General features: G+C 40.0%; 1 protein-coding gene across 1 annotated transcript in view; it reads left to right on the top strand.

Annotated features, from left to right (window-relative positions):
- Nucleotides 1-25,951, top strand: part of PPP2R2A (protein phosphatase 2 regulatory subunit Balpha) — a 74,225-nt gene that overhangs the window by 33,771 nt on the left and 14,503 nt on the right. Inside the window, exons 3-5 of the mRNA XM_044663014.1 lie at nt 7,744-7,841; nt 21,996-22,161; nt 24,783-24,895. Coding sequence (XP_044518949.1) covers nt 7,744-7,841; nt 21,996-22,161; nt 24,783-24,895 — 377 coding nt within the window. The remainder of the gene's footprint in view (nt 1-7,743; nt 7,842-21,995; nt 22,162-24,782; nt 24,896-25,951) is intronic.

The raw sequence follows: 25,951 nt of genomic DNA, 5'->3' as shown, positions 1-25,951 counted from the left end.
TGGAAGATGTACTGATAAAGTTAGAGAAGAAAGTAGAATTTTCATTCCCCAAAAGGTATTGGATGCCAACAGATAAACCTGTTCTACAATTTAAGTCTCAGATTGTTCAAAATGGGCTTTTTGTGAATGAAACTAGTTACCTCACTTTCAAGCTGACTTCTCTTCAACTTTCTTAGCTTGACTTGGGCTTTCCCCTGTCTGCCATGTTACTCTGTCTTAGCTGTTCTCAGATTCTTTTCCACTTGTATTATTTGATAACTTCCCTCATCATTCCCGTCAGCTACCCTCTTCCTATGCAATGATGCTCTTTCCTACCTGGAATATTCTCCTTGTCTCCTTCCCAAATCTTGGGCATCCTTTAAAGCCAAACTCAAATGACCCTTCAGCAAAGGCTTCCCCGGCTGCCTTCCCTCCTCCCCGCCTCCCCAATTCATAACCTAAGTTTGTAGGTGGTACTCATTTCTCATGTTGTCTGTGTGCTGTACTCTTGGCCCCAGGGGCTCACCTATACCAAGTGTTGGACAAAAATTGGGTGAATTAAAGTTATTGGCATGGTGTTAACTAGGTCAGGAATATGTACAAATTGATAGGATGACAGCAACCAGTAGTATTTTGACTCATCCCTACTGCATCTATCTTCTTCCCCTTAATGCAAAATGCTGGCTCTGTGTCTCCAGATGTGGTATTGGGGTGGGGGCAGGGTGTCAGGGAAGGGTCCCATCACCCTATGTATGACCTCACTGGCTTGTCGGCACCATCATCCGACAGCTTAGAAGCCCCCCAGAACCCTGACAAGCTGCAGTAGCTTGTCAAGAGTTATTGAGGGTGGGGACAACTGGGTAGCTCAGTGGAAGGAGAGCCAGGCCTAGAGATGGGAGGTCCTGGGTTCGAATTTGACCTCAGACACTTCCCAGCTGTGTGACCCTGGGCAAGTCACTTGACCTTCATGGCCTAACCTTTACCACTCTTCTGCCTTGGGGCCAATACACAGTATTGATTCTAAAACAGATGGTAGCATTTTAAAAAAAAAATTTTTTTGCCCAGAATCATTCCCTGAGCAGCTATTTGTTCTCTTCTTAGTGATGCCAGCCAACAGGTGGGGTCTCCTGAGGTGCAGGAATGCTGATGGGACCTGCCTGTCTTTTCCTTTCCTTTTTTGTTACAGATCAAATGACAACTAAGTTCAGTTTTGTGCCTCTAACATAGGCCCTGGGTTCAGTGTTCTAGAAGAAATCTTTAGGATTAGCCTTTTGAACTCCTGCTTTACTTTATAGTTTAAATCACCCATATCTGTATTTTTTCCTATCATTGGCCATGTCATCTTTCATCTCTCTTGCTTTTTTTTTTTTTTAAGAAGAAAAGTGTTGTATATCAGTTACCTTTGGAAATTGCCTGCGTGCTGTGTGTGTTTCCTAAACAATTCCTAAATTCCTATCTTTTATTTAATTTTCCCCACATTTTATGTCCCTGGTGAAGTAGTTGAGAATAAAGAAACCTAAACCTTAGCCTTTGCCCCTCAGAGCTGTGGGATTCACATTGGCCAGCTCACCTCTGGCCTTTATGACCATTAGACCCCTCCAGCTCCTCCGATCTGGCCCTCGGCGGTCTTTTCTCTCTGTCAGCGTCCCCTTGGCCTGGTTTTTTAAGCCCCTCCAGTGCGTCAGGGCTCAATGGATGTTTGTAAAATGGGCCTGAGAGTAGAACAGCACCCGCCTCTGGGTCGGCCACCTAGATAAAACCATATTGGGGAAGCTCCTGGGACGCTTTAAAAAGCTGTGGAAATACTGGCAAAGCCAGGCTGGCTAAAGAAAGCCTTTACTAGGGGTTTGGTGGTGCCCTCAGGGACCTCCATGTGTATTTAGTTTGAAGCCCCCTTAGCCTAGGCACACTGGGCTCCTCGCTGTCCACTAAAATGCTTGGGCCAGCAAGGGTTCTCTAATGTGGGTGACCAGATCTGACAGACTTCCAGGGACGGGCTGGGCCAGGAGGAGCTCCCTGTCTGCTGAAGTCTGCCCCAAGTCCCTGGGCATAGTGGGAGATTTGAGGAGCCAGGGATGGACACCCCAGGAGAAAGTGGTCAGCAGAACTGCTGCTAAAGGCTGTTGATTAGAACCGTGACTAGTATGGATGGGCTCTGCCTCAGGAAAATTCACAGAAATGCAAAATATTGTTTGGTCTATTGTGAGCTTTCTGTGAAAGGGTGTGGAAATGACCCGTGTTCTTTCCTTTTAACTTCCTGGCACTTCTCAGTGTTTCTAGGAGCAAAGCTTTAAGATATGAGCTCTGCTTTAAAAACACCCAGCAAGCAGCCAGGTGGCTCAGTGGTTGGAAAGCTGCGCCTAGAGACAGGTGGTCCTGGGTTCAAATGAGGCCTTAGACACTGCCTAGCTGGGTGACCCTGGACAAGTCACTTCTCCCCCATTGCCTAGCCCTTACTGCCCTTCTCCCTTGGAACTGACAACCCAGAATTGCTTCTAATACTGAAGGTGAGCCGTTAAAACAGGCGTGCTCTTCCTTGATCTTTTCATCACCCCCTTGAACTATTGCCATCAAACCCTCCAGTCAGCTCCTGGGGTGCCTTGTGTGGTGGCTGCCCGACCCGATGGCTCCTCCAAGTTCAGGGTCCTCGAATGCCTTTCAATTGATTTCCCGGGGTGTCAGAGCCTTCTTGTCCCAGCGCTCAGACTTCTCCCCAGTCTGGGGCCTTCTCTTCTGGGGGTTCCCTGATGTCCAGGACGTCCCTTCTATTTGCGCTTGCTCCCTTGCCTTTGTGCCTAGTCTGCCACAGGGCCTGGAACAGCCTTTCCCATTCTGGGGGGCCTGAAAGTCTCCTTGAAATGCTGCCTCCTCCTTGAAGCCTTTCTTTCCTGCCTTTGTACCTTCTCTGTGCTTATTTCTTAGGCCTTTAACATATAACTTTGAATCAGGGGAGCTCCTTGAGGGCAGCCAGAGGTGGGCAGTCACCCCTGTCCCCTGGTCAGCACTGTACTTGGCACACAGGGAGTGCTTCATGCTTAAATTCTCTTGATTCACAGCCTGCCATAGCTAGTTATTTCTCATTTTCAAACTAGGGACTCCTGGGTAAGCACAAAACTGCACTGTCACAGGCATCAGATATTCAAAGGTACGAACCATCCTCTGATTTTTCCTGGAACAAATACTTTTAGCGGATGGTAACTGCACTGTGGATGCTCGTGTGGAATAGACAGAGCGAATTTTTACATAGATAGAAACTCCATGAACGCTCCCAGGAAGATGTTGTCTGGCTGTAGCTCAGTGGCCCCCAGCCTCTGCCCGAAAAGGATCTCGTCCAGCTTTGGCTTAAAGACTTCCAAGGAGGGGGCCCACCTGGCCTTCTGCAGTCATCCTGTTCTAATTGTGTGGATACAGTGATTTGTTAGGGTTTTGCCCCTCCAGCTCCCCTCCAGTGTCTTTGTCTTTGCATTGGCTCTTCAGGGATGTTCCAGCTCCTCAGATACTTGGACAACTATCGTGTCTTCCCCAACACATACACATTTTCTTATGTTTGGGTCAGATGCCACTTCCCCATCATTTATATATCTATGAATGACAACAAAAACCAATATCTATATGTAATATACACTTACTATGTGCCAGGCGCTGTGCTAAGTGCTTTATGAATTTGATTTGATTCTCACAACAACCTCGGCATGAGAGACTATTGTTATTCTCATTTTTCCATCCAGGAACTGGAACAAACAGATTAAGTGATTTACCAGGGTCATAGCCAGTAAATGTCTGAGTTAGGATTTGAACAGCACTGTCCATGGTGCCACCTAGCTGCTCTATATTACCAACACTAGGATTTCCTAGCAAATATGAGTTTTGCAAAGGTGAGAATTGCTCTGGATTATTAGTAATATCACTGTAAGTTAATTAGAATTTTAGGATAACAGCAAAATATAATATTACAAAATTCATTGAAACTGTTTCATTAGAGGCTACTCGCCTGAGTACCCCTTTTCTTTGCCTCACTAAGACAGTGCCAGTGCCTTCCCTCCTGCCTCTTTCTCCTTCCCTGCAGTCTCTGATATGAATGGGGGATTTCTCACCAAGGTCTTCCCCTTCCTTCTCCTTCAGCAGATTGCCCCCACACTCCTCTCCCTTCCTTTCTTTCCTCCTATCAGTTGGCTTCTTCCATGGTGCCTACAAACACTTCCGTGCCTTCTCCTTCCTTTAAAAGACATATACACGTCCTTGCCCCTTCCCATGTCCCTCACCTTCGTCTTTGATCTTTCTTCTGCTCGCTCTTAGAGAAAACAGCCTAAACTGGCTTGGCATTTTCCCTTCTTCCCTCAGCCTTTCATTCTGACTTTCTACAACTGCTCTCTACAGTTACCTCTTGGTGGCCCCTCCAGAAGGTTTTTCTCAAACTTCCTCATCCTGAACCTTTCTCCCAAATTTGAAATTGCTGGCCACCTCCTGTTGTTTGTTACACTGATTTCCCTTGGCCCCTGTGCCAGATCATCATTACCCAGAGAGCACACCCTTCTCCCCAATGGGGTTCTGGAGCCAAGAAGGCTGGGCTTGAAATTCCAACTCTGATTTCCTGACTCTGTTTCCTCAAATTGTAAAATAAGAGGCCTGGACTCAATTGTTAAGGCTCTTTTCCTCTCTAAAACTCTAATCCTGTCATCCTAAATCTCTTTACTGTCTATACTTTACACAAACTACCATACATTCAGTTATCTCTCATGACTCCCATATCTGTATATTCAATTCAGTCTCTTCCCAGCTGCTTCACCAGTTGTCTTTGGAACATTCCTGTACTTATTTCAAAATCAACACATCTAAAACAAACTCATCTTCTTTTAGAATCTCTTCTTGCACCTGCCAGACTTTCCTGTTTCTGTTGAGGGCACTAATCTTTGCAGTCACCTTGTTTTTGTGTCATCCTTCACTTCTCATTTTCACCCACTCCATAGAATCTAATTCATTGCTGTATCCCATTATTTCAGACTATCTCCTACAGCTCCTTTCTTGACTCACTGACACTTCTCTTGTTCCAGTCCTCATAACCTGTTGCCTATGTTTTCTCTCCAGTTCAGTCTATCTTCCACACACTAATACTGCTCTTAAGAAGACTCATTAAGCCTGTATCCCATTAAAATTCCTGTCTTCTTATAATAGGAAAAGAAATATGCCTATGCATGCCCATATAGCTTCCATCCTTTTGCAGTTGGCTCCCCCCCCCCTTTCTTTTTGAACCTAAGGACTGGAGTATAGACATTGAACTTCTTCCCAGGAAAGAATGCAAACTCCTAGAGATCAGAGTTTGCTTCCATTTTGCCTTTGCCTTGCCCAGTCTGACACCAATACTAGCACTGAGAGACCTTAATAAATGCTTCTTGATCTTATTAATGATGTCACTGCCTGTTCCCCCATTCCCAGGTGCCTCAGATAGCTGCCCCCATGGCTTCTTCTCTGTTCAATTCTCCAGAGAAGATTTGGGCAGCTTTGCTGAGGTTCTTCTGCACCACGTCTCTTAATAATCCAAGTTACCATTCCAGTGTAGCCCTACTCTTGAGCTGAGCTCATCACCTTTTTCAATCATACACTTTTGGGTTGATCTCTAGTGCTTAGCACAGTGCCTAGTACTAGTAGGTACTTACTATATGCTTGTTGACTGGCTTGTGGAATACAAGGACATAGACTAGTCCCTAAGCTTAACAAGCTTATTTTCTCTGGAGTAAGACCCATAAACATATATCTCAAAACTGAATTGGAGATAAAATATTCTCTCATCAGGATTTTATATGATGATGTCAGATTAGAGATTTATTAGATTAAAATTCCAAAATGAAAATGATTCATTCACTGGGAATGTAACAAAATGTAGATTTACAGTCGTGTTTTGAGGCTTAGGAATTTTTAATTTAAATATACATTTACACACATACATGTGTATATATTATTGTTACACTAAATATTTGACAAGAATATATTAAAGCTTTCAAAGGATTATCTCCTGTTTTCAGAAATATGGAAAACAACATTCATACTGACTTTTATAGGACTCAGCACCTTTCCTTTTTGTGTGAATGCTTTGTTTAAGAGAGTTTGTTTAAATAACATGTAGTAAATAAATATACCTAACCTTCAACATAATCTCTTCATGGTAAGACCTGGTTCTTAGACTTAGAATTTTCTTCATCATGAAAATAGCTGTTGTATTACTTGGGAAGAAAAAATAATTACCTTATTTGAACTTCACTCCAAAATTGGCTTTTGCTTTTGTGTGTAACTTTGACTACCTGTCTAACACAGCCTTTGCCATGTTGGACAGGCATTATAGGAAGGAGCACTTGCTCTGTCTGTCTGTCTGTCTCCCTCCCTTCCCCCCTTCCATCTTAGAGTCAATACTGTATTGCTTCCAAGTAAGAAGTAGTGTCTGAGGCTGCCTTTGCACCCAGGGCCTCCTATCTTCCTATGTCTTTTGGATTTTAATATTCCTATATCTACTAGTAAACTTTTTTTAACTTAAATTTTATTTTTATTGTCATGTAAAACACACTTCCATATTGGTCATTGTTGTGATGACACTCACACCTAACCAAAACCCTAAAATAGAACTATAAACAAACTGATATAAAAAGATGACTCCAACAGTTCTTTCTCTGAAGGTGGATAGCTTTCGCCTCATAAGTCTTTCAGGATTGTACCAGATCATGCATTACTGAGAGAAGCCAAGTTTTCGCAGAGATAGTCATCATCCAATATTGCTGTTATTGTGTGCAATGCTCTCTATGGTTCTGCTTGTTTTACTCTACATCAGTCCCCACAGATCTTTCCAGCTTTTTCTGACATCCTCTTGCTTATCATTTCTTATAGCACAGTAGTATTCCATCACCAACACGTACCACAATTTGTTCAGCCATTCCCCAGTTGATGGGCATCCTCCGTTTTTTATTCTTTTCCACTAGGAAAAAAAACCATAAATATTTTTATGCCAGTAGGTAGTTTCCTCTTTTTTAATTATCTCTTTGGGATACAGACCGAGTAGTGGTATTACCAAATCATAGGGTATGCACAGTTTTATAGCCCTTTAGGAATAGTACCAAATTATCCTCTAGAATGGTTGGATCAATTCACAACTCCACCAACAATGCATTAGTGCCCCAATTTTGCCATTTTCCTTTATTGCCATATTGGCCAGCGATCTGGTAGGTATGAAGTAATACCTCGGCATTTTAATTTGCATTTCTCTGAGTGATTTAGAACATTTTTTCATATGATTATTGATGGCTTTGATTTCTTCATCTGAAAATTGCTTGTTCATATCCTTTGAATATTTGTTAATTGGGGAATGGCACAGGAGTTTTCTAAATATATGTAAACAATGGATATTGGAGTAAGGTAGGGTTTTAAAGTGTAAAATGGTTTATTTCCATGAACATAAAATGAAACATCAATTCTTAATTCTGCTAAATGCAAAGGCTTTTTAACATCCATACAGATCAGATAACTAGGATAGTACATTATTTTTGTTTTAAGTTATTAATAATATCATAGCATGATTTATTTGAGGGAAATGTTTTTGATTGTTGAGGTTTGACAATTTCTACCTAAACTTAAGGAATCAAAATCTGTTTGTAAGCTTTGCTTGATTATTTGGATTGTGAGTAAATGTTTTCTTTTAAACATTATTTTCTATGACTGAGAATTGTGTGGCATTGATTCAGGAAAGAAATACTGACTTCTTATTTCTTTTTGATTATACAGCAGATATAATTTCTACAGTAGAATTTAACCATTCTGGAGAATTGCTAGCAACAGGAGATAAAGGAGGTAGAGTCGTCATCTTCCAACAGGAGCAGGAGGTGAGTTCTTCAAGTTTAATGTTGAATCCCTGGGTCGGAGTTGTTAACAGTACATTCCTCTTAGACTGGCTGCCTGGGGTCACTGTTTGAAAGAGCAAATAATATGAATGACAACAGTAATAACACAAAGTGCCTTAAGATTTGCAAAGCCTTTTTCATAGATTAATCTTTGATCCAAATGGCAGAGACCAGACAAAATATCTCTAGCGAATGGCTTAGCGTTTTTCTCCATAGTTGGCTTTTTTAGTTTACTTTTTTTTTTTCCCTAAACGTCTTAGGAAAATTGACTAAGAGAACTAGTTGAGGCCTTCTTTCAAACTCGGCAATGGGGATCAAGTGACTTGCCCAGGGTCACACAGCTAGGAAGTGTCTGAGGCCAGATTTGAATCTAGGACCTCCCGTCTCTAGGACTAGTTCTCCATCCACTGAGCCACCCAGCTGCCTCCTCTTGTGCTCAATTTTAAAGCTGCTGCCAAATTAAATCATAAGAGCTGTCCCTTTTAGACCTCTGCATTTTAACTGCTCACTAGCAGTCAGTGTTTTAAGTGCCTGTTGCATGACATTCAGGCATGAAAAAACTAAATATTTAAATTGGATTCTGCTTATTTGAATAAATTGGGTATTGCTTAGAAACATTTTTCCAGATTTAGTGATAAAATTTTTCTCAAAGTGGAGCTGATTACTAGAACCTTCTCCAACCTTGCTTTTACAAAGCAAAAAGCCTGACAGCTGTGTTGAATGTTGTGACTGAGGGATGTGGCTAGAACTGAACATGCTTCCAAGATCCAATGGACTAGATTTCCCATCAAAATGGTGCACATACTTAGTATGACTTGTTTCCTTGTTTGCCTCTTGGCCCTGGCCTCCCTTTTGCAGCTCCATAGTAAAGCTTGGGCAGTTTATTTAGCCATAGGCGCAGCCCCGAGTTTCCAGGGCATTTTCTATCCTCTGTCCAGCTCTGATGTTGGATCTTCACCATTGGGTGTTCTAAGACCAAACCACCAAGGGTTAAGTGCTAAAAAGCTGCTGGGTCTGTTGCTGTAAAAATTCCTGGGTAGAGGTTTGAAAGCTTGGGAAATTCCTTATGGAAATCAAGAACCTGGTAATAATACTGCTACTTTGCACTTCTATAGCGCCTTTGACCTGAGGATCTCAAAGTGCTTTACAAACACTAATGAATTAATCCTCACAACACCCCAGTGAGGTAGGTAATTTATTGTTAAAAGAAATGATTGATAGCATCTGATAGATAGACAAAACTGAAAATGTCTAGATTTTTCTTTTGAATTGCCCAGGGCAGAATCTAGAAGGAGTTTTTTTCCTTTCTTCTCTCTGTGCTTGGGTTTCTAGTTAGCTAAAACCTTGATCATAAATATAACCACAGAAGGGTGTACTTGGCTATTTTTCTCTTAAAGAATCTTCTATCTTTGTATAACATAGGCTTATATTCAGAATTTAAACATTTTCTAGTGTTAAATGAAGGTTTCCCTTTTAAATACAAGTAGTTAATTCTAAGCTTAGTTAGAGGTCTTTCACCTCAAAAATGACATCATTTTCACATTTGGGGGAGATTTTAAGTGAGGTTTGTTAAAATCTAATTCAAAGTGAATAATGACTTTTTAAAGAAAAGATAGGCTGATTGTAACATTCTGTTCATATAAATAATTGTGTAGTTGAGGTTTTGTTAAGCCTCTTCCTCTCTTCCAGTATTTGCAAGTCCACTATACTAACACTAAAAGTAAGAAGTAAAGTTACTGGTATTTTTATAAAGCCTGGAAATGTTTAGGAAAATCCCAAAGTCAGAATACTTTGCAAAAGGAGTTACTTCCCTTTAAGAGTTACTATTATAGACACTTCAGTAAAAAGAAAGGATCCAAATGACCATCTTCTGGAATAAGTCCATTGGTGGAGAAGATTAACATTAGGCTTAGTAATTGTGAATGCACGTTTCAGCCTGTTTTTAAAGTAATGCACGAAGAATAGTCATGATTTTCCAGGGAAACTCCTAGGATTATGTTGTCTTCTCCCCTGTTTGTGGGAGGGTCTTTGAGTGCTCAGGAACTCAGGCTCCTTGGCTTGACTCCAAAGTGGTTCTAGAAGGCTATGTTGAGAGTAATGTTATACCATGCCAATCACAAAGGAATAAAAATCTCTTATATCAGAGATAGTCTTATTTGAAAATAAATCATATAGAGGGCAGCTGGGTGGCTTAGTGGATTGAGAGTCAGGCCCAGAGACAGGAGGTCCTGGGTTCAGATCTGGCCTCAAACACTTCCTAGCTGTGGTGACCCTGGGCAAGTCACTTGACCCCCATTTCCTAGTCCTTAACTGCTCTTCTGTCTTGGAACCAATACATAGTATTGATTGTAAGACAGAAAGTATGGGTTGAAAAAAATAAGATGTCATATATACATAATCAAATCAAAAACATGTAATCTGTACAAGCTGTGTAGCAGAGCCTTAAGTATGGATGTTCACTACCTATAGTTTTAAATCCACAGCTTACTTTTCTTGACTCTTTAAGAATGGCCTAATGTCTACAAATAGTTTGTCTTAGTAGTCTCTTTTCTTCATAGGGCTTTCCCCATCTTCTCTCCTCCTCTTGCTTTACAAAAACAGGTTATAGTTTAGTGTAGTAATTCCCAAAGTGGATGCTACTGGCGCGCCCCTCCCTCCCCCCCCCATGAGTGCTGCAGAGATCCAGGGCGGTGGTGATGGCCACACTTTTTTTGTATTACATTCTATCTGAGTTCAATAAATAGTTTCATAATTTCCAGGGGGCTAAGTAATATTTTTTCTGGAAAGGGGGGGAGGCCAAAAAAGTTTGGGGACCACTGGTTTAGTGGATTAATATACTAATTATCATTGAGTGTGTATCAAAGTATATTACCTTGTATTTGTGTGTTGGATGTTTTTTACTTCAAAATTTTTTATATCCCTCTTGATTCTTTCCTTTTTTCTTTTTTAAACTCTTATTTCTGTCTTAGAATCAATGCTAAGTATCCATTCCAAGGCAGTAAGGACTAGGCAATGGAGGTTAAGTGATTTGCCCAGGGTCATATAGCTCTGAAGCGTCTGAGGCCAGATTTGGACATAGGTCCTTCTGTTTCTGGACCTTGTGCTTTTCCACTGTGCTACCTTGCTGTTCTGATTCCTCCTGTGTTTTGATACACTTGTCACTTTATTTGATTTAATATTGGGAGGTTGATTTGATCTCATTCCCATTACTGAGTACTCTTATTTTCTGTGCAGAACCTATTTAGGTTCCCCTTAAATTGATCTTCTTTAGATATTGAACAGAAGATTTTCCATTCCTGGAAATATTTCTAGAGAGCTTTGGAAGACCATCCACGAGGGCTGTTGGAGAAACTATTTTTGCTGTTTCCCCAGGTTATTTATACTAGATGAGTAGATGATCTCTAAGTACCCTTCTTCTAATATATGAAATCTACTGATTTCTGTCTCTAATCTCCCACAAGAAGAAACAAGAACTATTCCTCTGGGCCTTCTACCAGCCCAAATCAAATATTTGGAGTTGTTGAGTTCCCTTATTTGTTCACTCTTTGTAGCCTAATAGAGATCCTAATCCCCAGAATCTCAGTAATCATTTCAAGGTAGGGAGACATTCCTTTTAGTCTACCCAGACCACTGGGTGATTCATTAACCTAGCAGATGTTTCTCTTTTTTCACTGTTGGTCCTCAGGTTTAAAAACCTGGGTCAAAGACTTCAGGTTAAAATTGAGGCTTTGATACTAACTTGATGGTCTTGGGCAAGTCACCTCATCGCTCGAGGCCCCTTTAAAATAAGGAGGTTGGACCTCAGAGGTTCCATCTAGATCAGATGGTTTATGCTTTGTTTCTTCCAGAATGGGACTTACTTCCTGAGCATATCATACTTGTTTCTTTGTATTGCCTACAATGTATCTATATTTTCCAGCTGGTCTGACAATTAGCCATGATTTAGTATTGGCATTATCTTATTGAACAATAAAGACTACCTGAAACCATCAGCTGACCAAGATTGAATAAAATGGTTTTTTGAAAATACTTGTTTCTTACTTTATTTCATGGCATTTAATGACTTTTCATTAATATGTGGTTCTCTTCCCCATCACACACACAACTGGAGGGTCAGTCATAGATTTTTTTTTTTTTTTTACTAAAAAGGGGCTGCAGAGATCACCAAGGCCAGCTCAAGGTCACTCAGTGACAGGAGAAAATCATTCCCATCTTTTAAGGCCCGAGTCTGATGTTCTTTTCATTTTCGGTCAGTTCACATTTATTTTATTTTTTTAATTTTAATTTTGAGTATTTTCCCATAGTTACATGTTTCATGTTCTTTCCCTCTCCTCTAACCCCCCTTAGCCGACGCATAATTCCACTGGGATTTACATGTATCATTGATCAAGACCTAATTCCATATTATTTGATAGTTGGACTAGAGTTATTGTTTAGTGTCTACATCCCCAATAATATCCTCATCAGCCCATGAGTTGAAGCAGTTGTTTTTCTTCAGTTTCTGCTCCCACAGTTCTTTCTCTGGATGTGGATACATTCTTTCTCACAGGTTCCTCCGAATTATCCTGGGTCACTGCATTGCTGCTGGTAGAAAAGTCCATTCCATTCAGTTGTGCCACAATGTATCTGTCTCTGTGTATAAGGGTCTCCTCATTCTGCTCCTTTCACTCTGCATCAGTTCCTGGAGGTCTTTCCAGTTGACATGGAATTCCTCCAGTTCATTATTCCTTTCAACATAACAGTATTGTGATAATTAGATTAAATCTACACTGCCCATCTTTAGATTTAATCACCAAAGGTGAGAACATCTCCAATTTTGGGAGGTCTGTAACCCATGTGTGCTAGGGTGGGTGACGAATCAGAATTGACTGACTGCCCCCTAGACAGTCCTAAGAGAACATCTGTTGTGATTAGACACGCAAACTAGGAGGGAGGCATAAGTGACCCCTTTAAAAAGAGAGAGCTGAGTGAGTCAAAGGGCTTCTGGTTTTGTGAAGGGAACCTGAGGGACTTCTGCTATTTGTGACTGAGACTGTTCCACGTGGTGAGTGTCAAGACTGAATCTTCCTGAACTTCTCTTAAGGAACTTTCCTTTCAAAGACACTCTGTGGCTGAAGCCTTACTTCATACACCTCTGGGGCTTTTGTGCCTCTGGCCCTCTGCTCAAGGCTTGACCTTTTCTAATTAAGGACTAGTTAAATCTGCCTGGTTTGAGTCAGGGGCTGGAGCAATTTACTCAGTGTGTTAGATCACTTATCCTATCTTATTCTCGCTAATTTTCTTACTTCCTCTTTCCTTAATTTGTAAATAAACTTCCATAAAAGCCAATTTTGACTTGAGATTATTCTTAATTGAGGATTGATAATTGTTCAATTCTCTGACGACCAACCTTTTAATATATTCAACCAAAAACCCTTTTTCCCCCTTACAGTATTCCATCACCAACAGATACCACAATTTGTTCAGCCATTCCCCAATTGAAGGGCATACCCTCGTTTTCCAGTTTTTTGCCACCACAAAGAGCACGGCTATAAATATTATTGTACAAGTCTTTTTCCTTATTATCTCTTTGGGATATAATCCACACATTGCTATGGCTAGATCAAAAGGCAAATAGTCTTTTAAAGCCCTTTGAGCATAGTTCCAAATTGCCATCCAGAATGGTTGGATCAGTTCACAACTCTACCAGCAATGCATTAATATCCCAATTTTGCCACATCCCCTCCAACATTCATTACTTTCCCATGCTGTCATTTTAGCCAATCTGCTAGGTGTGAAGTGATACCTCAAAGTTGTTTTGATTTGCATTTCTCTAATTATTAGAGATTTAAAACACTTTCTCATGTACTTATTGGTAGTTTTGATTTCTTTATCTGAAAATTGCCTGTTCATGTCTCTTGCCCATTTTTCAATTGGGGAATGGCTTGATTTTTTTGTGCAATTGATTTAGCTCCTTGTATATTTGAGTAATTCGACCTTTGTCTGAGTTTTTTGTTAGAAAGATTTTTTTCCCAATTTGTTTTTTCCCCTTCCCGTAGATCTGACAAGTATATTATTCTGTAGTATTCACCTAATTTGCTTATAGTTTCCTTCTTTATATCCAAGTCATTCTCCCATTCTGAGTTTATCTTGGTATAGGGTGTGAGATGTTGATCATCTAGGTCCAGTCTCTCCCATGTTGTTTTCCAGTTTTCCCAGCTGTTTTTGTCAAATAGTGGGTTTTTGTCTCAAAGGCTGGGTTCTTTGGGTTTATCGAAGACTATGTCTTGCTGAGGTCACTTACCCCTAGTCTGTTCCACTGATCGCCCCTTCTGTGTCTTCACCAGTACCATATTGTTTTGATGACTACTGCTTTATAGTACAGTTTAAGATCTGGTACTGCTAGGCCACCTTCCTTCATATTTTTTTCATTATTTCCCTTGATATTCTTGGTCTTTTGTTCTTCCAAATGAACTTTGTTATAGTTTTTTCTAATTCAGTAAAAAAGTTTTTTGGTAGTTTGGTAGGTATAGCACTAAATAGGTAAATTAATTTGGGTAGGATGGTCATTTTTACTATGTTAGCTCGTCCTACCCATGAGCACTCAGTGTTTTTCCAATTGTTTAGATCTAGTTTTAGTTGTGTGGAAAGGGTTTTGTGGTTATGTTCATATAATTCCTGTGTTTGTTTTGGTAGATAGATTCCTAAGTATTTTATATTCTCCAGGGTGATTTTAAATGAAATTTCTCTTTCTAACTCTTCTTGCTGCGATGTGTTGGAAATATATAGAAATGCTGATGATTTATATGTGTTTATCTTGTATCCTGCAACTTTGCTAAAGTTGTTGATTATTTCCACTAACTTTTTAAGTTGGTTCTCTAGGATTTTTTTAAGTAGTCAGTTCACATTTAGATAAACCTCCCATTCATATAATGCTCTGTTACCCTTATTTTCATAAGCAGTGCAAGAAAATGTTTCATAATTAGGCTTTGTAGGTACAGTTCCTTTATCTGGTAATTGATATTCAAAATGATGGCTCTTAGGCTCCAAATGTCATAGCTATCAAAAAATGACCGAGTATATTTAGTTGTGGCAGTTGAGGACACTGGACTCAACTCAACTCAATTCCTTTCTCTTAATAATGAGGAGATTGAACTAGATGGTCACAAAGGTCTTTTTTCTTCTCAACAATGCTATAAATATGTAGTGCAATTTTTAAAAAACCTTAATAGTAAGAAACTTTATAAAATGTACTTTAGAAAGATATTCAACCAATGTTGAATCTTCAATGGAATTTCCAGTTCAAGTTAATTTAGCCAGAACTTAAAATTTAGTAGAATACCATTTCCTGAGCATTCCAGGCAATTAAAGATTAAAGTATATATGAAAATCAGAACTTGGGAAACTGGTGGGTTGGATATTCTGTATATATTTTGCACAGACAAGTTAAAGTTGGCTTTTTTTGTTTGTTTGTTTTTGGAAGAGCCATACTTCATTTTAAAGCACTGGTGTTTATTTTGACTTATTTTGAGATTAATTTTGTAACTGAATCAGAAAACTGATTATAGTCATCTTCTGTGCCAGGGCTATTTGAAGTCCTAGTAATAATGACTTGTTTGCTTGTTTATCTGGCTGTACTTCTGAATGCATGGAATTACAGAATGCAAAGTAGGAGTTGGAGGAGTAAAGCAGCCTCTGATTTAATCCAGAAGGTCTAGAGCAGTGATTATCAAAGTGGGCGCCACTGCCCCCCGGTGGGTGCTGCAGCAATCTAGGGGAGCAGTGATGGCCACACATGCATTTATCTTTCCTATTAATTGCTATTAAAATGTTTTAAAAATTAATTTCCCGGGGGCTAAGTAATATTTTTTCTGGAAAGGGGGCAGGAGGCCAAAAAAGTCTGGGGACCACTGGACTAGAGGCTTGGACAGATTAGACATGAACATGAAAAGACATATTAGAGATCTACTCACTACATGCATTCTTACAAGTAGGTTTCATAGAAGAACTTTGACATTCAGCCAGAGCTGCTCTCTCCAGAGTTACTGACAGTCTTCTTCTTACTTGCCAAACCCAGTGGCCTTTTTTCAGTCCTCCTCTCCTTTGACTTCTCTGAAGCCTTTGACACTGTCAGTCAGTCATCCTCTTCTTAATACTCTCTTTTCTTCAGATTCTGAGATAATCATCCTTGTTTATTTTCTGATCATCATGTTGTGTGTGCACCCAGGACAGGTAACCAGGATAGTGAGAATAGGGGAGCACTTAGACTAGTAGGTGGTGCTTTGAGAGGAAGAATCATGAAGTATGTTCATCAGCAATAGATCCAACGACAACAAGTGTGGTCCTTGGTGGATTATTTGTGTGCAAGTGTATCCTGTTCTGTGCAAATCAGCAAGAGTATTTTTGATCCTCTGTGACAGGATTTCTCACCTTATAAACTCAAGTAATAGGACATCAGGGGCTGCCTGCCCATGCCACCTTGTCCCCTTCCCCCCAAACTTCCATTTTTCATGTCCAAACATTGTGGAGCTATTTCTTCTTTATCTAGCTCGTGCATAGGGTGCCTAGTAAGGGTTTTTATCTGACTCTTGATTACTCCCCATTTCTCTTCTCTCTCACGGCTAAACTCCTCAAGTAGGCTGTTGGTAACTTAGGGTCCACTTCTCTCTCATTAGAATTCTCTGTAGTCTGGCTTTTGACCTAAGTTGCCAGTGAGACTTTGTTGCCGATCCAGTGACCTTTTCTGATGCCTCTCTTCTCTAGATTTGTTTTATCCATGTTCTCTCTGTTCTCCCTTCTGTCAGACCATTCATTCTCTGTGTCCTTTGCTGCATCTTCATGCAGTCACACTTGCTAATCATGGGTGTCCTATAGGGCTCTTCCTCTGGCAACCTCAGCTCCAGGAGATTCAGTTACCATTTCTGTACTGGTGATTCTCAGATATACTTATCCTGCCCTGACCTCTCTGCCAACCTCCAGTCTTGCAATCCTCAACATGGACAGAACTGAACTCATCATCATCATCATCCTGCCCTGCACCCCAAGCAACCCTTTTTCTAGGGAAGTGACTCTCCTGGTCACACAGGTTTGAAACCTCGATACTTATCCTTCATGATTCCTAACTCACTTTCTGCACCCAGTCTGGCCTCTTTGGTCTTCTGACACTGCCACAAGTCTGGAGTGGGTCATTATCCTTCAGTGGTTCCTTACCGCAAGCCTTTCTAAAAGAAAATCACCTTCTAGAGAATAGGCTCAGTTTCATTTTTATCTTTATGTTCACAGTTTCAACTGAGGAAGTATTTAATAAATGTTTGGTGAATCAATGAGGCAGACTTGGAATCAGGAGAATTGGTGTTCAAATCCCAGTTCTTACAAATTGTGTGACCTTGAATGAATCACTTACTTAATTTTCAGTTTCCTCATCTGTAAAATGGGGATAGTGCTTGTACCTAACTCATGATTGTTATGACCAAAGGGCCTTACAAATGTTTAAATTTACATGAAACCTTATGTGTAATAATCTCTTTCTGCCTCTTCCTCCGTCTTGCATTTTCTCTTGCCATTCCCCCTACTTGGAACATACAGTTGAATTTATTTGAGGTGATTAGCATAGACCAGTGTTGGCAAAGTATTGGTACACATGCCCAGCTGGCATGGGGGAGCTGCTCCGTTCCCCCTCTTCCAGTGCTCGAGGACATTTTTTGCATGCCTCATTCCTCTGTCCAGCCATTTAAAGTGAACATTTCCTCCCTCCGCTCTCTGAGGTAATGTGGGGGGGCTCACAGGCAGCTTGAAGTTGCAATTTGGGCACACAAACTAGAAAACCCTCGCCAGTGCTGCCATAGACTAATCAGGATGCTAAAGAGGGCGTTTTGAACAGATGAAATGGTTTATGAATCTAATGTCAAAGGAGAGATCAAGGAAGATATTATATATGAAGCTACAGGCCTGCCCGTGACTCCGTGAGGGCCCCCCACATCATTACTTACAATAGAAATTCAGAGGAAGGGAGATAAATTGTACTATAGTATGCATTTAAAGCAGAATTCTAGTCAAATATTGTTTACTATACACTTATAGTCTTTTAACTTTACAGAAAGTGGGCAGTAGTTGCTTAGAGGGTGTGGGAGTTCATCATTTGTAAGAAATAGAGCAGATCCATGGAATTCCTTATTCTTAGAAAGTTGCTAATGTAAGTTTCTCTTTTCAGCATGGGTGTTGTTTTGGGTTTGCTTTTGTTTTATTTTTTAAGTGGGAGAGGCCTAAGGACAGGCCCTGCTGCTTTCAGGAGGTTCAGGGGGAGGAGATTGTTTGGATGTGGCTGTGTGTGTTTCTGTGTCAGTGTAGGAGGGGATATTGGCCACTTGGGCCATTTCAGTAAGGCTTCGTTTAAATGCCATCCTTGGGTAATACTATGGTGATGAATTCAATGTCCTGTTTTAATACTGGTATTTTATAAATATTTTGTACTTTTGCCTTTGTCTTAAGTGTGATTTCTCAACGACTCAGTCATGATGAAGTTGGTTTGATTCTGGTCCATTTGAACAGTTCTGGAACCTACTACTTAGCAGGTCTCTAAAACCTATTTTAGTTTCTTCTTTAAATCTCTCAATGGTCAGGAAAATTTAACCACCTTTTGATTTTGTTTGATTAGAGGTACCAGAAAGTCTCCAGTGTCCTGACTTTTGCAGGGTTGTGATAACTACTGCGTGCCTTAATATGAGAGTGTGCTAGTTAAGAGCATGAGTGAGTGAGTGAGTGTGTGTGTGTGTGTGTGTGTGTGTGTGTTAGGATTATCAATTTTTAGAGAATTATAGGTACTTTTCAATGTAGGGGATTATTCATTCAGCTCTTCGGATTTGCTTTCCTGCTTCCAAAACACTTCTCTGCTATTTCTCTGGGAATTTCCTGTATTCAGCTCTTCTCACCTTATTGTTACTTAAGGTTTTTCTCCCTTCAATTACCCAGAGAGTTGCCTAGCTCCAAAGCAGTTCTTTTTTTCACACTGTGTACTCAGGAATTAAGGATTAGTGTTACTCTTCACTGGAGAATAGTTACATTTTGTATGTACACTCATGTATTTATTTTAAACCTAAAATTTTCTGAATTAACCTAAGAACCTAACCACTATTTTTCTTTCAGAATCAATATGCTAAGTATCAGTTCCAAAGCAGAAGAGCAGTAAGAGCTAGGCAATTAGAGTTAAATGACTTGCCCAGGGTTACCTAGCTAGGAAGTGCCTTGAGGCCTGTTTTGAATTTAGGACCTCCCTTCCCTAGGCCTGGTTCTCAATCCACTAAGCAACCTAGTTGTCTCCCAACCACTAATTTTAACATCAGAACTTGCAACTCACATTCACATTTTGGAAATACAAATACTCATAAGTTGTATAGGCTAACTGTGCAGTATAGTTTTTATTTTCTAGACCCTCTCTCCCATATTTAATGTTTTCAACATGTAATATTTTTACGTTTTTTTGTTTTATGTTTTCTCATTCATAGACTGCTTTATTGCCCATGTTGTCTCAACAATTAACTTGTCCAGTCTTTGTGGACAGGGACTGGTTTTTGTTGTTTTAGTAATGCCTCGGCATAATGACAGGTGTAGAATAGGCATGCAATAAGTGATTGACCAGTTAAAACAATTCTAAATGTGATGATTGGTTCAGAAGGCACTTTAAAACAGACTCTCGGGGACCTGAATCTTCATCATTCTTCACCTTTGTAACTTTTGCGAAAGACAGAATTGTTGATGGATTCCATTTTCATTTCTGTGCAGCAGATATCAGTTGTAAAGAGAATAATAACTCCCATTTCCAAAGTATTTTAAGATTTTTATAGGTGAGAGAATCAGTGATTTGTCTCATAGCCACATAGATAATTAAACAAGATTTGAAACCAGATCTTTCTGGCCTCCTTGTCTAGTGTTCTTTCCACAAGGTTGATGGTCTTTTCTCAGCCCTCATCTTTCTCAACCATTATTGTCGATCTTTCATCTTGACTTTGTTGATCAGTCTCTCATTTCAGGACCCTGCTCTCATCTGTCCTGTCTGACCACTCCTTATTCCCTTTGAGTTCTTGTTATCTATAACCTGTCTCCAAACAGTGAATATTCCCATAAGCTCTGTCTTGGGNCTTCCTCTCATATTTTAGCTAATATAATATAATATAACATAACATAATATATAATATAATTTAATAACTATATGCAAAATGTTTTGGGTTTTTTTTTTGGTTGGTTGGTTGGTTTTGGTTTTGGTTTTCTTCACAAACGCATTACTGGAAAGAAAGGTATAATGTACTCTTTACTAGTTCCACCTAGTGGCCTCTTGTTAGAATACTGTTTAAATTTTTTATAGACCTTTGGGTGATGGATTTTGCCAAAAATTGTCAAAAAAAAAAACCCAATGTTTTGTGGATAAAGAAAAATCAAGTTGTCAGTAACTGAATTTTACGCATATTCTGTTTGGTAGGATTTTAGCTGAATTATTTTGCCTTTTATTAATCTATCCTTTATTAAATTATTAAATCTTAAAAATAAGGCTTTAAGACTTTTGGGTTTTGAATTTATATGCTTATTATGCTCAGTATTAATAAATTTTTAATGAACGGCACATATAAAGTGTGCAGATAAACATAGAAGACTTTAATGAATTGATATGGGACAAAACCTGCAAAGCCCAGTGACTACAGGCATCAACATGGAGAGTCAACCAGACTTGTTCAAAAATCACAGACATTATTAGGACCCTGCTATCCTTCTCCCCACCCCAAAAAAATAGATTAGAAGAATGTTTTTGTTTTTTGCTTTTTAACCCATTCTAAATGTACATTTTTAAAAACAGGTCTCTTTAGGTGTTGGGAAGTCTTCATTGTGCCCACATAAAATACAGCAATACTCATTATAAGAAATGCCCTCTACCTGAGCATGTGTCCTAGAGATATGATCACTACTTTTGAGGGTCAGACCTCAACTCTTCTTGGCCAGTTCTCTTGCCATTAAACCACATGAACTCTATAACATTTTTAAAATAAAGTGATTTTACAATATAGTTTTGCTTCTCAGTACTCACATAATTAAATAATTTATTGGTGTCTTCCTTTCATAAATATATTATTCAAGATAAGACAATGGTTTAATGGCAAAAGTATTGAATTTCAGTGACTCGCTCTAATATTTAGATCCTGAGCAATCTTGGGCAAAGCTGTTCAGTTCCTGAACCTCATGAACCTATTTAATATAGTGGCTGTTGTGTGAGACTCAAGATGAATTTTCTTCCTTGCTATTTGTGTTTCCTCATACTCTCCATATCACCTTGTTGTTAGGTGGTCCAATAATCCAAATAATTGCTCCATTTGCACATTTATAAATAGCTGGCTTTGAATAACTTGGTCTCAGCATTTTCAGTGGAACAATATTGTAAGAGACCATTTCAGTAACTAGTGAAATTATCTTTTGAAATTATCCCAAGTATGGGGAAAAGTCCTATTACTTTGATGATGATGATAATACATATACAGTTAGTGTTCGGTTATGAAAGACAGCCTATGGATAATCTGAAACCCTCAATTCGGCTGGTAAGTATTTCTTCACCAGTGCTAATCACATCAAATATATTTCTTAGCAGTTGTTAGGAAGCCTTTTTGGCCATGCAATAAAGAGTTTAAAGGCAGACAAGTAGAAAGGTGAACAGAATTATAAAGAGTAAAACAAATGTCAGATAATTGGGGAAATTGATTTTAAATTGTCAAGAGAAAGATACCACTGTACATCAGACTTGGCTTTCTCATGTCATCTTTGACCGTCTAAGCAGTGATAAACAATGCCCAAGGTTTTATCCAAATTCTACAAAGTATCATTCTTTGGTACAAAGTAATGTTTAAAAAATGCAGAATGACCAAACAAGCAAACTACGAGTAATTCAAATATCTGCATTTGATTGAAAAGTCTACATAGATCTTTAAAATTAAAACAACACACACAGAAAATACCCATACAAAATGTTATTATCCCAATATTGTGATATGTGAGCTTTTTAAAAAATTGTAGTGACTGTTGACACTTGTTTTCAAGGTCTTTTACAACTAAAAATTATATTGAGTTTACCTTTGGCAAAGATGATTATTCTAAAATCTCGTTGGCATATCTTTGTTTTAGAACAAAACCCAAACACATAGCAGAGGAGAATACAATGTTTACAGCACCTTCCAGAGCCATGAACCTGAGTTTGACTACTTGAAAAGTTTAGAAATTGAAGAAAAGATCAACAAAATTAGGTGGTTGCCTCAGAAAAATGCTGCTCAATTTTTATTATCTACCAATGGTAAGTAAAACATAACTTATAATAGCTTTGAGAGGAAAGATGGAATCCTGGTTAAATATTTGCTGTGGGCTAAATATCATTGGGTTGGAAACTTTGCTTCTGGCACAAACTTTCTAAAACTGCCTTCACTTTTTCTCTACGAGTCTTGTTTTCTTTTTCTGGCTTTTTAATCCTTCCGTTTTTACTAAGAAACAGTGTGTCCAGATAATCTTTAAAATACTGAATTTTAAAATCATAACAGAAGTTTATCCATAAGACTCAGTATCTGGCTTCAGGTAGAGAACTTAAGCTCCTTTATGGCCGACAGGGACTGCCTCACTTGAGTATTTGGTATGCCCAGAAGGATGCCAATCACACATATAGTAAATACTTGGGGCCAGCTTGTTTGATATTAGTTGGAAAGTCATATAGAGAGTCCCTACTCTGATCACCCAGTTTATGAATGTTCATTGTGTATAGCAGTGGGCAGCCCACATGGTAGCCAGAGAGGGCCCTCTCTGGACCATGAGTGAACTGTCTTCTCGAATAGTCATATATGAGAATTGTTCAAATGTGTGTAAAATAACATTTGTCATGTTCAAGGAAAGTTGAGAAGGCAAAATATCTGTGGGACTTCTTTCAAAAAACATGTATACCAACAGTTAATCATTAATGGAAGAAGGCATTCCACAGGGTCAGGGTATTCTAGCACAGGGGAATTAGGCTAGTAAAGAGACTGGCAACCATGTATTCTCTGTGAGGAGTGGAGGAAGCAACAGGGGTTGTTTAGGCTATATAAGAGAGAGTTTAATGGAAGACAATATAACTGTCTTCAGGTACTACTTAAGGGACCCTCTTGTCTTGACCCACGATCTCTGAGTCAAGAGCAGTATAGAGAAGGCACAGGTGGATTCAGGGAGGTCTTCAAGCAAAAGCTTGTGCCCTTTTTGTAAGGGAGTGCTAGCTAATGGAGTGGCTACAAGATTGAGAATCCAGAGAGATTTCAAAGTCACCAAATCAGATGAGATTCAGGTCAGTTGAGAGAATTGGCTGGTCTGGAATAGTTGCTTTTGAGTTATTTTTTTTTTAAACCCCTAAGAACTGCACAAATAACCCATGGTGCGAGGAATGGCCAAGGCTTCCTCCGAATCAGCAGCAGTGCCCTAGATGCTGAGGTAACTCGAGCCACAGGAAGAAAGAGTGGGCTGCTCTGAATCGGCCTCTTCATCCAGCTCTGGTTAGACAACATCTGTTTCCACTTGTAGGATTTTAACCAATTGTAGTATGTTCTGGAAAGGTAATCAGGGAGGTCCAGAAGCCCCAAAACCAAGTCAGAGGAGTATAGGGAAGAGAAGTCACAGCCCATGCCGAGCACATCCAAACCTTCCTTTTGAGAGGGGGTGAAACTGAGGTCTGGAGCCTTCAGGGATTTGCCCGAATGGTGAAGTCATTGCCCTCGAGAAGGGTTGGTAAGCTGGCTGGTCTGTTTTTGTGGCCAGCAGGCTTTTAGGTCATTGTCCTTAAAGAGGTGCTTTGGGTCAGAGCTAGGGCAGGGTGGAAGAGAAGAGTCCTGAGAGGGGTCCATGACTCAGCATGGACGGGCGCAGAGATCAGACTGGGGGGTCTCGGGCCTTAGTGAGACAACGAAAGTCTTGGAGGCAGAAGTGCCCGGAGCCTTTTGGTGCCGAGCCTGGGAAAGTGATCTTTGGGGATGATGAGGATGATAATTAGTAATAGCAGCATTAATACATTAATAATAAACAGATAGTAAACATTCATGTGGCACTTATTGTGTGCCAGACACTGTGCAGAAGGATTCATCATCATTGTCTTATTGGGTCCTCAAAACAGCCCTGTAGTGTAGATACTGTTAGAGGTGAAGAAACTGGGGCGCCAGGTGAAATGACTTGCTCAGGGTCACCCTGCTAATATGTTTCTGAGGCTGAGTTTGAACCTGAGCCTTCTCAATTCCAGTCCCAAAGCTGCATGCCCTGAGCACCCGCTGCCTATGTAGAGGGATCTGCCACAGCATTCATAATATGGGGAAGAACCTGTTCTTCAAAAGAGCAGCATCATTGACTTGTAGTAAGATGCCATGAAAGGCAGCAACAAAGGATCATCGAAACCGGATCTTGTGAGCTGGACAAGAGCTCCGCGTTCATTTATTATTCCTAACAGAAACAGTTTCCTTATTGCAAAACTGTTCTCTTGGGAATATTGGGATGCTTCAGAGACGACAGAAGCCTTCTCTAGCACACTGGGTATGTGCTGTGAAGTAGTCCTGCGAAACTCTGCATGCCGGCGGCCTCCCCTGGCTCAGCCTGGCCCTCCGAGGCCTCCTTAGCTTGCTGTCATCAGGTGGTCCATAGAAAAGCCCTTGAAGTCCGGAGGGATAGGGAGGCCCTGCACAGCCAAGAAAGGGAAGAGGAGACAGTTGTGAGTTCGGTGGTTTAAGGGAGAGAATGCCTAGACCATGACTCCATTCAGGTTAAATGTGGTTCAAATCATTCACCTAACTGGGAATTTAGAATGTATGTGGTTTGGAAGTGATTGATAGGGAGGGCACCAACTGCTGTGGCACAGAAACTGACTTTAACATTAGTTTGATGAAGATAGTAATGGGGTTTTTGTTTTCTTCCCAGATAAAACAATAAAGTTATGGAAAATATCTGAAAGGGACAAAAGACCAGAGGGATATAATTTAAAGGAAGAAGATGGTCGGTATAGGGATCCTACAACAGTTACTACACTACGGGTAAGTACCTTTGAAGAGGTCTCTGTTAGATCTTAGTTATCAGACAGAAGTTGATTCTCCAGATTTGAGCGCCTGGGGAAGGGGGATTCCAAATCATTAGTAATTGGAGAACGACAAATGAAAGCCACTCTCAGCTTCTGCCCCTTCTCCAGCAGATTCACTGAAATGGTAGGTGTTGGAGGGGCTGTATGGAAACAGGCACTTTGGCACACTGTTGTTGTTGGAGCCGCGGGTTGGGTCAGCCACTCTGGAAAGCAGTTGAGGACTTTCCCCCAGAAGTCACTAAAATGTGCAGATGTTTGACACTGCTGAGCAGGGCACCCCAGAGATAGAAAAGAGAGGGGGAAGAACCCAACCCATATGTATACAAAAATATTTCTAGCAGCTGGTTTTTGTGGGAACTAAGGGGTGCCCATCAATGGGGAATGGCTAAACAAATTCTGTTGTTTATATACATATGAATGTAGTAGATTACTAGAGCTCTGTAAGAAAAAATGATGGGGTGGCAGTTAGGGACACCTGGCAAAAGTGACCGACAGGGAACAGAGAGGCTCCCTTGATAAAACATGCCACCCACCCCCCGGTCAAGATGACCAGGTTCTCCATTTGTGACACGGTCAGAAAAGCTATTTTCTCCCCGTGACTCAAGAATTTTTTCTTTTGTTTCTTGACACAGCAGACAAATTCAAATGAGTCCAACAAATCACTCAGAAGTACATTCCCTAATTAAGCAAAACAACTAAAGATTGGTTTCCCTTTTGTAATTTATTGTTCCTTAGAAGGAAGACAAGAGTTTATACTTTAATAAGTTCCTACTAACTTTATTCAGTGTATTTTAAGGGGGGGGGTGTTATTTTCATTTATGTGCTTGGAGTCATTGTATGTATTGCTGTTTTTGATTCTGCTTTCTTTGATTGCACTCTATTCATACAAGTCTTCCTATTTCTTTGAATACTTCGTTCTTGTTCACAGTGGGATTTCATTGCTTTCCAGTGTCACTAGACATTCCTGAATTTGGGGGCATGTTTTTTTCCTCTCTAACTTTTAAAAATTAGA

Source organism: Gracilinanus agilis, chromosome 2, assembly GCF_016433145.1.
Source record: "Gracilinanus agilis isolate LMUSP501 chromosome 2, AgileGrace, whole genome shotgun sequence".
Classification (NCBI taxonomy): Eukaryota; Metazoa; Chordata; class Mammalia; order Didelphimorphia; family Didelphidae; genus Gracilinanus; species Gracilinanus agilis.
This window is presented reverse-complemented; position numbering and strand designations above follow the sequence as displayed.